Source organism: Salvelinus sp. IW2-2015, linkage group LG17 (genome assembly GCF_002910315.2).
Source record: "Salvelinus sp. IW2-2015 linkage group LG17, ASM291031v2, whole genome shotgun sequence".
Classification (NCBI taxonomy): domain Eukaryota; kingdom Metazoa; phylum Chordata; class Actinopteri; order Salmoniformes; family Salmonidae; genus Salvelinus; species Salvelinus sp. IW2-2015.
Genome location: NC_036857.1, coordinates 24,617,307 through 24,632,570, shown reverse-complemented (window position 1 = coordinate 24,632,570; position 15,264 = coordinate 24,617,307). Strand labels below are relative to the sequence as shown.

At 42.9% G+C, this 15,264-nt stretch overlaps 1 protein-coding gene across 3 annotated transcripts in view; it reads right to left on the bottom strand.

Moving 5' to 3' along the window:
* Positions 1–12,308, bottom strand: part of LOC111976404 (tyrosine-protein phosphatase non-receptor type 12-like) — a 32,233-nt gene extending 19,925 nt beyond the window's left edge. For all 3 annotated transcript variants that reach the window (XM_070447982.1, XM_024005215.1, XM_024005216.1), the window contains exons 1-7: positions 12,038–12,308; positions 4,504–4,612; positions 4,333–4,409; positions 4,137–4,232; positions 3,404–3,442; positions 3,187–3,258; positions 2,295–2,354 (exon numbers count right to left, since the gene is read on the bottom strand). In XM_070447982.1, the coding sequence (XP_070304083.1) occupies positions 2,295–2,354; positions 3,187–3,258; positions 3,404–3,442; positions 4,137–4,232; positions 4,333–4,409; positions 4,504–4,612; positions 12,038–12,139 (555 nt within the window). In that variant the 5' untranslated portion in view covers positions 12,140–12,308. The remainder of the gene's footprint in view (positions 1–2,294; positions 2,355–3,186; positions 3,259–3,403; positions 3,443–4,136; positions 4,233–4,332; positions 4,410–4,503; positions 4,613–12,037) is intronic.
* Between the last annotated feature and the right edge of the window lie 2,956 nt (positions 12,309–15,264).

The following is a 15,264-nucleotide window of genomic DNA, read 5'->3' as shown; positions in this document are numbered from 1 at the left end:
ATGAACACTTGAACATCTTGGCCATGTTCTGTTATAAACTCCACCCGGCACAGCCAGAAGAGGACTGGCCACACCTCATAGCCTGGTTCCTCTCTAGGTTCTTCCTAGGTTCCGGCCTTTCTAGGGAGTTTTCTACACCTGCATTGCTTGCTGTTTGGGGTTTTAGGCTTGGTTTCAGTACAGCTGATGTAAGAAGGGCTTTATAAATACATTTGATTGAAATACATTTGATTGATATAAGAAAGTGCAGAATAATATATTTTTTTACTGTAGAAATACTCGTAAATGTTTTGACGTGTAAATGCCCTATTCACATCCACACATTTTTTGTACCGATTTCAGGTTACCTTCAGACGAGTCCCGTTACACTTGTGTGGGTCGTAGAGCAAAAAGGAGAACACCCAAACCGGTCAGACGCTACAGTTTTTATGAGAAGACTGATTTTCAGGATTGTCTCCAGGTCTGACTAACACCGCTGTAGCTCTGCCACCTTCCACCGCGATGTGGAAGGCCGACATCAGCGAATGTGATGGATTGAGATGCAGCCCATGCAAAACAACAGATATTTCTAGCTTAAACAGATGGATTTCGATGGGGGGTCTCAAGCAGTGTTGGTTGTGAGTGAGTGAGTGAATGAGTGAGTGGCAGGATACACGTGAGTCTAACTAGGCTAGACCGTCACCAACCCAGGGCATTAATACCTYCTCTCATAGATGGTGGCTACTTGTGTGTGTGTGTGTTTTGTGTGAGCGTGTGTGTGGGAAAGTGGTGCCACAGGTTAGCTGTTTGTTCACCCCCCCCGCAATTGCTAATAACCCATCCGCAACCGCCCAACTACATGTGATAAAGTGAAAATGAGGCAACCCAACCCTAACCCACAAATATAGAAAATGCGCAATAGGCTTCAGTCAAAGACTGCAGAAAGATTTTTTGACAGAACTGATTTAGATATGTTTCTGCTTATAATTTCAGACATTTTGGTAGGCTATTTTTTTGTCAACTTGACAATAATTAGATACATGTAGCTTCTCTTTTGTCATTATGTTGCCCTAGAAGACTAAATAAACCCTTACTCAACTAAATATTGTCATAGATATATAGAATGAATGCTGCAATCTAGTTGACACCAGTGAAGTTTACTCGGTCATCTTTCGCGGAAGTTTAGAGACTGGGGAGAAAATACAATACATCAATAAAAAACGGGGAAGATTTTCTGGTTGTAAGGAAAAAGAAAGCTGGGAAAACCACCCAAAGTGTTTCTGATAAGATTTCAGTTCGGCTTCGATGCATATTTTATGTGGTTGAAATACTTTCAGCTTTTACGATGCTTTCATGATGATGACAGCACCTTTACAGATGGTATCTAACTGAGCATTGCATTCTCTCAAGATTCAGAAAGAAAGAAATCTATTTCTCCACTCCTGTTCCCAAGTCAACATTTTGCCTATATTTGGTGTATACTTTTATTGCAAGAAATTCTTAAATCTGTAAGAGATATTATTAAGGCTGTAGCCATATTTGCACAGGACTAGTATTACTAGAGAACGTTGGTTATGTATTTATTACCCCAGAATGTCCATTATTCCAGAGGTGCAATATTTTTTTATGATGCATTTGGCGATGTTCAGTTCATTCGCAGAAAACATATAAACAGAAGCATTAACTGTGGAAGTTGACACATGTAGGACCTTCATGTATCGGCTATGCGGAGCACGTATTTAAATTAATCAAATCAGGTATTGTTTTCTTGCTCAAACTGCAAGCAACACCTGTCAAAATCATTTTTCTCAAAACACAGACCTCATGGCTTGGTTTTTGCTCTGACATGCACTGTCAACTGTGGGACCTTATATAGACAGGTGTGTGGCTTTACAAATCATATCCAATCAATTGAATTTACCACAGGTGGACTCCAATCAAGTCGTAGAAACATCTCAAAGATGATCAATGGAAACAGGATGCACCTGAGCTCAACTTCAAGTATCATAGCAAAGGGTTTGAATACTGAATAAATAAGGTGCTTCTGTTTTTTACCTTTAATACATTTGTCTAACAACCTGTTTTCGCTTTGTCATTATGGGGTATTGTGTGTAGATTGCTGAGATTTAAAAAAAAATGTAATCCATTTTAGAATAAGGTTGTAAATAAGGCTGTAACGTAACAAAATATGGAAAATGTCAAGGGGTCGGAATACTTTCCGAAGACACTGTATGTCTTGTCCGCAGATTCTTCACATGACCGTTTCTAATTATCACTCCATCTCAGTTTATAATAAGGGTATAAACAGTTCTTACATTACGATAGGTCACCCTCAAGTTTCTGCTCACATAGTCCCCTTTACTTTCCTCTGAGTCCTGTACACAAACACACAGAGTTGGCAGTTTAGCATTATTTTCACACAGAAAACCTACAGACGCTATTCTTTCTAACTTGGGAATGACATTAGTATACTACATGTACTTCACACATGAAGGATTATTCATGTTTATGCATATTTCAGGCATATTTGAGCAGAACCCTATAAATTTGAATCCCAGAGGAAGAAGTACTAAGCACATCAAGGGACTTTCTATATGCCTGTATCTTTTTGTATCTGGCTTTTCAATAAGGTTGTATTCATCTACCATTCATGACTACTACTAACTGTAGTGTTGATAACATAGTTATGGTGTCAATGGCGTGCGTACTGGGAGCGGAGTCAGGTGCAGGAGAGCAGAGAGTTGTGAACAGGCGCACACTTTATTTAGGCAGGAGAAACCAACAGACGGACGCCACTGCGTCGAAACCTCCAGCCAATGCAAAAGTGCAAACGCTCAAACAGTCACAATAATATTGTATAAACACTATAACATACCTCGTGAAATAAAACACGGAATAAACACATACCAGTATAGCGCATCAAAATAGACACAACAATCTCACACAAAGACATGAGGGGGAACAGAGGAATAAATACATGTAGTGTGATTGGGGAGTGTGCAGGGAACAAGACAAAACAAATGGATAAATGAAAAATGGAGCGGCGATGGCTAGAAAGCCGGTGACATCGACCGCCGAACGCCGCCCGAACAAGGAGAGGGGCCGACTTCGGTGGAAGTTAGGAGGCCGGTTGTCTTGTGAGAGGACAAGAGAACCAACCAAAGCAGGAAGTGGTCAGAGAGAGGGAAGAAGTAGCCTACTACTCACGCAGTAAATAGTAAACGGGTCACAAACAAACGGCTCCTCTTGTTTCTCCGGCCAGTAGCGCTCACACTTTTTCTACAAAAGAGTATGTGGGTCACATTACAAACAATCTGTCTTCAAGGTGCAACAGACTTCAACACTGACCTAATATTTACCACAGTCTATGACTATGAGATGCAGTGTAATAATATAGTAAACATCAGCATAGAGAGTGACTTACCCTGCCCATCTCATACTCCCTGCAAGCCATCACTATGACCTGATAGAAAACAAGATCCCCATCAGTGCAACATCACCAGAGAGAGAAAGACAGGGGTTGTTCCACCTCAAAAAGCACAAAAAATTGGATTTCGACACCCACCATCTCAGATTGTTTTGAAATCGTGGATGATGAAACAATACTCAGAGCCACAGTTCAATACTACTTGTCAAGCATAGAGAACTGATAATATATCTAATCAGCAACAACAAAAATCTAATCTATTTACTCGTTGTTGGGGTGGGATTGGCGTGAGGTACGGGGGGTCTGTGGATGTCTTACTCATGTCTTACTCATTGTTATAAAAAGGTTTGGTCCAAATTGGATGTTTTATACTATAATTATTGAATAATATATGAATCATATGAATTAAAATGTGTTAGCTTAATTTTTCAAATATCAAATTATATTTCACCAACATAATGTTTCAGGAATGCTTATCCTATCTGTTTAACTACAGAAACAATTTCAGAACAATCTGAGATGGTGGGTATCATGGCTTGCTGAAATGTAATGGAACAACCCTAGAGAGAGAGACAGAGAGAGACAGAGAGAGACAGAGACAGAGACAGAGACAGAGAGAGAGAGAGAGAGAGAGAGAGAGAGAGAGAGAGAGAGAGAGAGAGAGAGTGAGAGAGAGAGAGTGAGAGAGAGAGACATACACACAGAGACTGACAGGCAGACAGAGTGGTACCTCTATGTTGTACTCCCAGAGCATCCTCCAGAAGTCCAGCACGGTGTGGGGCAGAGGGCCCTGAGTGGCAATGTAGGCCCTGGCCCCTGACACTCCCTGGGGTTACAAAGCATATGGTTACACACCCTGGGACTCTACTGCAGATACTCTTCTATTGTGTCTTCTAGTATACCAAGATCAAGTCCCGCCACCCTACCTTGATGAAGCTGGCATTGATGTAGTCATTGTCATTCTTGGAGGTGGTAAGGGATAGCTTCACTCTGCTGTGGTCAACTGAGGGGAGATGAGGACAGTATTGTAGTGAGGACTGCATAAATATACCACTTCAAACCACTACATTAGACTGTAACTGTAAAACGTGACTTACAGGGAACAATGTCCTTGTATCGGTTCTTCTTCACATTCTCCTGCTTCTCCGCTACTTTGGTGGGGTAGGTTTTGTCAGTGCGGTACTTGGTGGACTGGCGTTTGAGCCTCTGCAACAGTGACAAGTGAGGAAAATATTAGAAAATACTAGGCATATATTTGCAGGTGCAGGAGGGAAGGGGTTATCTCAGTCTATCACCCAGACCGGTGTGGCTAAATGTAAGGGTGTCTAAACACCTTGTTCCTCTGGGGAATTGGAAGTAAGTAGCCATACAGCCAATGAGATTGCAGTTGTCACAGTTCCTATGTCTGAGTCTAGAAACTCTTCAAAGGGTTCTCCTTTGGATTCCGTTTTAGATTCTAGATAGCACCTTTGTTTCTGAGTGTAGAGTCAGTGTTATAATCACACCCATGTACTGTACACTCGGTGGGTAACACTGTGACACCACACCACTGCCAAAGCTTAACGTCAGTTCTGGCATGGCTCAGACTTAGTCATTAGATTACTGGAAACATACAGTGCATGGCAACAGACTAAGAGAGGACATTAGTGACTCCAGTCAGGGTAGTGAATGAGTGACACTCAAAATAAAGACCCAGAGTGTCCCTCCCTGGTCCTCTCCCAGTTCTAACAGACAGCCCCAGCAGAAGGCAGAGAGCAGACATCTGCACCCTGCAGAGCTCTTTTGTTCCACACAGAAGTGCTGTTCCCCTGGGTGGTCAGGATGGCAGGGACATGATACAAGCAAGGAGGCAGGTGGAGTGGAGAGAAGAGAGAGGGGAGGAGAGGAGGCCCATCACCCTCAGTCACAGAGGTGTCACTCCTCACTATGCGGATGGTCCACAGGTGATGTCATCTATAGGAACAGGACAATGGGGTGGCCCGAGGCAGTGGTGTAAAGTACTTAAGTAAAAATACTTTAAGGTACTACTTTAGTCGTTTTTGGGGGAATCTGTACTTTACTTTACTATTCATATTTTTGACAACTTTTACTTTTACTTCACTACATTCCTAAATAAAATTATGTACTTTTTACTGCAGACATTTTCCCTGACTCCCAAAAGTACGCGTTACATTTTGAATGCTTAGCAGGACAGGAAAATGGTCTAATTCACACACTTATCATGAGAACATATCTGGTCATCCCTACTGCCTTTGATTTGGCGAATTCACTAAGCACATCGGTAGTTATGAAGTGCTCTGAAAGGCCGGTCATGGCTCACATCAACACCATCATCCCAGAAACCCTAGACCCACTCCAATTTGCATACCGCCCCAACAGATGACGCAATCTCAATCGCACTCCACTGTGCCCTTTCCCACCTGGACAAAAGGAACACCTATGTGAGAATGCTGTTCATTGACTACAGCTCAGCGTTCAACACCATAGTGCCCACAAACTCATCACTAAGCTAAGGACCCTGGCACTAAACTTCTCCGTCTGCAACTGAATTCTGGACTTCCTGACGGGCTGCCCCCAGGTGGTAAAAGGGTAGGCAACACTGGGGCCCCTCAGGGGTGCGTGCTCAGTCCCCTCCTGTACTCCCTGTTCACCCACGACTGTGTGGCTGAGCATGACACCAACACCATCATTAAGTTTGCTGACGACACAATAGTGGTAGGCCTGATCACCGACAACGATGAAACAGCCTATAGGGTGGAGTTCAGGACAACAACCTCACTCTCAATGTGAGCAAGACAAAGGAGCTTATCGTGGACTATAGGAAAAGGAGGGCCGAACAGGCCCCCATTAACATTGACGGGACTGAAGTGGAGCAGGTCGAGATTTTCACGTTTCTTGGTGTCCATATCACCAACAAACTATCATGGTCCAAACACACCAAGACAGTTGTGAATAGGGCACGACAACACCTTTTCCCGATCAGGAGACTGAAAAGATTTGGCATGGGTCCCCAGATCCTCAAAAGTTATACAGCTGCACCATCGAGAGCATCCTGTCCAGTTGCATCACCGCCTGGTATGGCAACTGCTCGGCATCTGACCGTAAGGCGCTACAGAGGTTAGTGCGCACAGCCCAGTACATCACTGGGGCCAAGCTTCCTGACATCCAGGATCTACATACTAAGCACTGTCAGAGGAAGGTCCAAAAAATTGTCAAAGACTCCTGCTGTGTGTTCACCCGAACCCACCTGCAATTGCTAATATAACATCCAAAACCGCCTGACTATGTCTGATAAAGCGAAAATCTGAGGCCAGCATCCAACCCTAAACCGCAAATCTAGAAAATGGGCTATAGGCTACAGTCAAAGACGGCAGAACGATTGTTTAATAGGTGTTGCGCCTGATTTAGATATGTTTCTGCTTATAATTTCAGACATTTTGGTAGGCTATTTGTTAGTCAACTTGAGTATAATTAGATACATGTAGCTTCTCTTTTGTCATTACATGTTGCCCTAGAAAACTAAATGAACCCTTACTCAACAGAAAGAATAATGCAATAGATCGATAGAATGAACGCTTCAATCTAGTTGACATCTTTGAAGTTTTCTCTGTCATCTTTCAAATATGTTTAGGGACCGGGGAGAAAATACAATACAGCAAAATGTCCAAATGACATCAGTTTGACCTATTGTAAGGAAAAAGAAAGCTATGAAAACCAACCAACCTGTTCCTGATAAGATTTCAGTTCGGCGTCGATGCATATTTTATGTGGTTGAAATACTATCAGACAAAGACAGCACCTCTATAGATGGTATCTAACTGAGCATTGCATTCTCTCAAGATGCAGAAATAAATAAATCATTTTCTCCACTCCTGTTCAAGTGTCACGGCCGTCAAAAGAAGTGGACCAAAGTGCAGCGTGGTGAGCGTACATTTTCCTTTTATTTTAGTAAATGTCACCAACAAAACAACAAACAAAAAAACAACCGTGAAGCTTACAGGGCTATAGTGCCACGAACAAAGATAACTTCCCACAATGACAAAAGGGAAAAAGGCTGCCTAAGTATGATTCCCAATCAGAGACAATGATAGACAGCTGTCCCTGATTGAGAACCATACCCGGCCAACACATAGAAATACAAAAACATAGAAATCAGAACATAGAATGCCCACCCCAAATCACACCCTGACCAAACCAAAATAGAGACATAAAAAGGCTCTCTAAGGTCAGGGCGTGACACCAAGTCAACATTTAGCCTATATTTGGTGTATAATTTTATTGCAAGAAATTCTTAAATCTGTAAGAGATATTATTAAGGCTGTTGCCATATTTGCACAGGACTAGTATTACTAGAGAACGTTGGTTATGTATTTATTACCCCAGAATGTCCATTATTCCAGAGGTGCAATATTTTTTCATGATGCATTTGGCGATGTTCAATTCAATCCCACAAATGTTAAAAAAACATTCACTGTGAAAGTCGATACGTGTAGGCCCTTCATATACAGTGCATTCGGAAAGTATCCAGACCCCTTTCATTTTTACACATTTTGTTACGTTACAGCCTTATTCTAAAATGTATTTAATTGTTTTTTCTCCTCAACAATCTACACACAAACCTCATGAAAAATAAATAAATATCACGTTTACATAAGTATTCAGACCCTTCACTCAGTACTTTGTTGAAGCACCTTTGGCAGTGATTACAGCCTCGAGTCTTCTTGGGTATGATGCTACAAGCTTGGTACACCTTTATTTGGGGAGTTTCTCCCATTCTTCTCTGCAGATCCTCTCAAGCTGGATGGGGAGCATCGCTGCACAGGTATTTTCACATCTCTCCAGAGATGTTAGATCGGGTTCAAGTCCGGGCTCTGGCTGGGCCACTCAAGGACATTCAGAGACTTGTCCCGAAGCCACTCCTGCATTGTCTTGGCTGTGTGCTTAGGGTCGTTGTCCTGTTAGAAGGTGATCCTTCACCCCAGTCTGAGTGCTCTGGAGCAGGTTTTCATCAAGGATCTCTGTACTTTGCTCCGTTCATCTTTCCCTCAATCCTGACTTGCCTCCTTGTCCCTGCCACTGAAAAACATCCCCACAGCATGATTCTGCCACCTTTAGGTGCCTTTTGGCAAACTGGCCAAGCAAAGCGGGCTGTCATGTGCCTTTTACTGAGGAGTGGCTTCCGTCTGGCCACTCTACCATAAAGGCCTGATTGGTAGAGTGCTACAGAGACGGTTGTCTTTCTGGAAGGTTCTCCCATCTCCACAGAGGAACGATGGAACTCTGTCAGAGTGACCATCAGGTTCTTTGTCACCTCCCTGAACAAGGTCATTCTCCACCGATTGCTCAGTTTGGCCGGGCGGCCAGCACTAGGAAGAGTTTTGGTTGTTCCAAACTGCTTCCATTTAAGAATGATGGAGGCCACTGTGTTCTTGGTACCCTTCCCCAAAACTGTGCATCAACACAATCCTGTTTCGGAGCTCTACGGAGAATTATTTCGACCTCATGGCTTGGTTTTTGCTCTGACATGCACTGTCAACTGTGGGACCTTATATAGACAGGTGTGTGCCTTTCCAAATCATGTCCAATCAATTGAATTTACCACAGGCACCTGAGCTGAATTTCGAGTCTCATAGCAAAGTGTATAAATACTTATGTAAATAAGGTATTTCTGTTTTTATTGTTAATACGTTTGCAAAAATGTCTAAAAACCTGTTTTCACTTCGTCATTATGGGGTATTGTGTTTAGATTTATGAGGGGTACATTTTAATTAATACATTTTAGAATAAGGCTTTAACGTAACTGTCACGCCCTGGCCTTAGTTATCTTTGTTTTCTTTATTATTTTAGTTAGGTCAGGGTGTGACATGGGGGATGTATGTGTTTTGTATTGTCTGGGGGTTGTGTATGTTTATGGGGCAGTGTCTAGTCTAGGTGTATGTATGTCTATGGTTGCCTAGATTTGTTCTCAATTAGAGACAGCTGTCTATCGTTGTCTCTGATTGGGAACCATATTTAGGCAGCCATATTCATTAGGTAGTTTGTGGGTGATTGTCTATGTGTAGTGTTTAGTGTCAGCACTATTTGTTATATAGCTTCACGTTCGTTTGTTGTTTTGTATAGTTTGTCAAGTGTTCTTCGTCTTCGTTAATTAAATATGTATTCATTTCACGCTGCGCCTTGGTCCTCCTCTCTTCCACCATACGACGATCGTGACAGAAACAAGATGTGGAAAAAGTCAAGGGGTCTGAATACTTTACGAATGCACTGTATTGGCTATGCGCAGCACATCTTTCAGCTTATGTAATCAGTTGTTTTCTTGCTCAAACCACGAGCAACACCTGTTAAACTCCAACATTTCTCTCAAAACATAGGGATGTCTATTCGCACGGGACTAGTATTATCAGAGGCCTTTGGAGTTTGCCAAAACAGTAGGTTTTTCTGGTTAGTCAATGTCCAAATTTCAGTTTCCATTTAACCCATCTAAACAGTAGGCTACAAGTTCCCTGACATGCTATAGGCCTATTTGAAGTCATGTGACTGTTGAATTTGTATAGAGCCTCACAATCATTACACATAACATTCACTATTATCTTCCTCTTTCACCACTTCCCCAAATCTTGTCCAAACATTTATTTTCTGGTCCTCCCTTCTCTTTATTTTCAACTCTCCTTTTGCAGCTTGTGTCTTATTGAATTAAACATCGACAATGTCCTTTTTGCATCCGCGGATTGACGTTAACTTTTTCTGCCCTTCCCAGAAGCTTTATTTGGCGATTGGCTGTATAGGCTATTTGGCGCGCGTAGGCTACAGCTAAACCCTAACGTTATACTTATGCAGTAATACCAGATAGCCTAAAATAATGAAAGAAAAACCTCAATGTAGACTATATAAACTGCACAATAATAACATTTATGGATTTTTTAAGGTATTGCTTCTCTTTATTCAACCCGCCTAGCACCCACCCGCCCTTCAGCCACACAATATTGAATTATCCTAATCCCGTCCACCCCGCGAAGATCACCCGCTCATCACTAGTGTGCATGTATGTGTGTATGTGTGTGTGTGTGTGTATATGTGTGTGTGTGTATATGTGTGTGTGTGTGTGTGTGTGTATGTGTGTGTGTGTGTATGTTTGTATGTGTGTGTTTATGTGTGTATGTGTGTGTGTGTGTATGTATGTATGTGTGTTTATGTGTGTGTTTATGTGTGTATGTGCATACAGGGTGGTGAGGCGCGGGGTTTCTGCATCAGTAACATCAAATTTGCCTGTCGATCATCTTACTTGTATGGTGGCCTTCAGAAACAGGCAGCAGTGCAATAAGAGGAAGCTAATAAGCAGTAGTTGGGGACTGACTGACCCAATCCATACAGAAATAACCCATGGAGAAACAACCCACACAGAAACAACCCACACAGGAACAACCCACACAGAAACAACCCACACAGGAACAACCCATACAGGAACAACCCATACAGGAACAACCCACACAGGAACAACCCACACAGGAACAACCAACACCAGGAATCAACCATTAAGGAACAACATAAGAACACATACGGAAAACCATCGGAAAACCCACAAGAAAAACACACAACAATCTACAGAAATCACCATGGAGAAACAACCCACACAGAAACACAGAACACCCATACAGAAACAACCCATACAGGGAACAACCAACGAAACCCGAACAACCACACAGGAACACCAAAGGAAACCACAAGACAACACAGAACAACCACAAAACAACCACGGAAAACCTACAGGAACAACCCATACAGAAACATCCCATACAGGAACAACCCACACAGGAACACCCCAACAAGGAACACCATCAGACACATAAGAAAACAACAGGAACATACAGGAAAACCCATACAGAAACACCACACGGAAAACCAAGGAAAACACAAAGGAAAACAACGGAACAAACAAGGAACACATACGGAACACCCATACGAAAACCCACACAGGAAACACAAGGAAACCCATAAGGAACAACCATACAGAACCAACAGGAAAACACCCACAGGAAAACCAACAGGAAAACCATACAGGAAACATACCAGGACAAACCATAAGAAACACATACATGAACACCCATAGAGAAACACCCATACAGAAAACCATACAGCACAGGAACACACACATACAGAAACACCAACGAAAACCCCCTAGGAACAGACAGATACAGGAACACCCTACAGGAAACTAAGACAACCCATACAGGAACAACCCATACAGGAACAACCCATACAGAAACAACCCATACAGGAACAACCCATAGAGAAACAACCCATACAGAAACAACCCACACAGGAACAACCCACACAGGAACAACCCACACAGAAACAGCATAAGAGAAATAGTATGTCTCTGATCATGGCGTTCTTTGGCAGAGTTGGCAGAGTTCTGCTCAGTGGAATAACAGTATGGCTTATCACAACAGCACTCTCTCTTTGTCCACACACACTCACATAAAAACAAATACACTCCCTCATATGCTCTCGATGTTTAGACAAATTGTAAACACTCAGCATCACAGGACAGGTGAGGTCTGCACCACTCATAAGACTAAATCCACTTTTTTATACAGTGAGAAAAGTGATCAAATAAATAGATGAACTCACCGAGAACTCCCCTGTGAAGCCACTCTCCGCTTCCTCCTCCTCAGCCTCCTTGCTCTCCACTTGAGCCAGGAAGCCCCTCAGTATCCAGGCTTGCTGCTCCATGGCTGGGCTGCTGGGGCTACGCGTGTGCTGCTGCTGCCTGGCATGTCAGGACACAGAGGGCCACGGGACCATGGACAGGGGGCTCGCCGTCAGGGTCCGGGTGGCTGAGCTGTCTCTGTTCCAAGGGGCCTGGTGAGAGGCACAAGGCACTGTCAGAGCTGTCGTCAGTTCAAGGAGGCAGCAGCAGCAAGCTGAAAGGTTCTGTGGTCAGATAAAAAAAATATCACCACATCCCCTTGTGTCTCTCTCACTGGGTCCTAGAGCCAGCCATGCTCCGAAGCACCTCATCAGGGTGTGTGTGTGAGCAAGAGAGAGAGAGAGAGAAAGAGAAAGATAGAAAGAAAGATACAGTGAGAGAGGCACAGACACAAACACAGAGGGAAAAGGGAGATAAATGTGCACACACATGCTTGAACAGTGTTTCCAGCCCAGCCCTAGGGCAGGGTTTCCAAAACTAAGTCCGGGGGCCCCCCTGGGGGCATGTTTTGGTTTTTGCCCTCGCACTACACAGCTGATGCAGATAATCTACATTTGATGATTAGTTGGTTATTTCAGTCAGCTGTGTAGTGCTAGGGCAAGAACCAAAATGTGTACCCAAGGGGTGCCCCAGGACCGAGTTTGGGAAACCCTGCCCTAGAGCATGCCGGAGGCGGTTCAGCGTGTTGAACCACATTCAGGACATGGAGGAGAGAGGGAGGGCCAGGAGGGAGAGGCCAGGAGGGAGGGGTGGTGCGGAGTCAAGGTGAAGGCTGGCTAGATCCTGTAAGACAGGTAACTCCCTCTCTCTTTCTGTCTGGCGTTTTCCCCCACAGTCCAGCTGGTCCACTGACCGTCAGGCACTAAGTGACAGCCCATCACCATTTCGGATTCATAACTCCTGAAAGATCCATGTTAATCTCACCTTATTGAACTATCTGGTAGAATTGTAGAGATGCTATGGTGCTAAAGCTGTCTAAACAGTTCCTATTGGATCTACTGCAAGAGAGCGAGAGAGAGAGAGAGCTGAGAGAGAGAGAGAGAGAGAGAGAGAGAGAGAGAGAGAGAGAGAGAGAGAGAGAGAGAGAGAGAGAGAGCGAGATGGAATCAAAGTTCCAGTACCAGTTGTACTCATATTGATAGTGTCATGTCTTCTATAAACAATATATTAGTACAAGTACTTACTTGGTACATTCACTTTCTCTCTTCTGCTTGTAGTAACTATTGTCAGACAAACTCCTGTGTTGTTGCGTGTGTGTGTAATATCTGTGTGTGATTTCTCTGTGTGTAATCTCTGTGTGTGTAATCTCTGTGTGTGCAATATCTCTGTGTGTAATCTCTGTGTGTGTCATCTCTGTGTATGCAATCTCTATGGGTGATCTCTGTGTGTGTAATCTCTGTGTGTGCAATGTCTCTGTGTGTAATCTGTAACGGCAGATTTCCTCCTCTTCGTCTGAAGAGGAGGTGTAGCAGGGATCGGACCAAGACGCAGCGTMGTATGTGTCCATGTTTTAATAGAAACAACTGAACATGACACAATACAAAATAACAAAGAGAATCTAACCAAAAACAGTCCCGTGTGGCACAAACACTGACACAGGAAACAAACACCCACCAACCAACAGTGAAAACAGGCTACCTAAATATGGTTCCCAATCAGAGACAATGAAAAACACCTGCCTCTGATTGAGAACCATATCAGGCCAAATGACAAACCTAAACATAGAAACACAGAACATAGACTGCCCACCCCAACTCACGCCCTGACCATACTAACTAAAGACAAAACAAAGGAAAAGGTCAGAACGTGACATAATCTCTGTGTGTGTCATCTCTGTGTATGCCATCTCTGTGTGTGATCTATGTGTGTGTAATCTCTGGGTGTGTGATCTCTATGTGGGAAATCTCTGAGTGTGTAATATATGTGTGGGTAATCTCTGTGTGTGTTGCCACCTGATGGAGAAACAACTGACAGAAGAGGTTTAACTACCTACTGACAGGTCAAGTACAGTTATCTCAACTGTACTCAACACGGTGAGGAAGCTGCCATGGTTACCCTGCAGCCGTTTGGAGGAAATTTAGGCTGGAGAGTCAGTACACAAGTATCACCAAAGTCAGATTAATTTGGTTTAATTTTCAGTATCTGGATTTTACTTTCTCAATGAAGTAAAATTCAAAACCAAAGAATCAGATGTTGGCAGTGATCCCCAATCAACAGGTTCCCCTTTCTTTATTATGTACTAGGATGACACATAGTGGAAGATCTATACAATTGCATAATTGAATGGTCCTGGAGCAGAATGGTTCAAAGTAGTAGTACTCTCCACCCCCGACAAATAACTATTTGAAGCAGCATAGGCCTATACATGTTAATGTTGTATTGTATGATTATGTATTATGGATGATTAAACCAAAACCAAATTCATCTGAGCCTAATACTGTATATCAGTGAAATTGAACAGGGTGAATAATGCCAATTGCATCTCGTTATAGAGGGTCTATTCACATCCTACATACATTTTGCACACCTCTGAAGCTCTCTTAGCAGAGGAGGATGCCGCACTAACCACAGTCCATTTCAGTGGCATCCTGTCTCATTATCAAACCGGCACTTCATCTTACAGTAACCTCATTCACAGGTTTAATTGCTATTGTATAGGTTCAGAGATAGAGACGGCTGGTAGAGGACATTAGTCTTACCATGATGAGGGTCCTTTATCTCCTGTTGCTGTGTGAAAGTAAGTATATTGTAATCAACTTTTAAATGTAGTAATTACAACGTGTTTACAGTTCCTTTTCAACCAGTTTGTTTGAAAGAAATGTCCTGTTTTCATGCCCTCACAATTGTACATAACATTACTTTGATATCAAAGGGGTGAACATACACAGTAACAGTAGAATTCCTCTGAAACTGTATTCAGCATACTTTGTCCTACGCCTGTCTTTTGTCCAGGCCTAAGCCTGTCTGTGACTACATAATAATATCAAACCACAACTGTGTTGATTTTTTCTCGGTCTGATTAACGCTCACACCCTTTTTTCCAATCATATACATTATCATTATCAACAGGGTTGCCATTATATACAATGAAATTTAAACGGAAGTTCAACTTAAAAGCGAAACCAACATGTTTAACTTTCACTTCTCA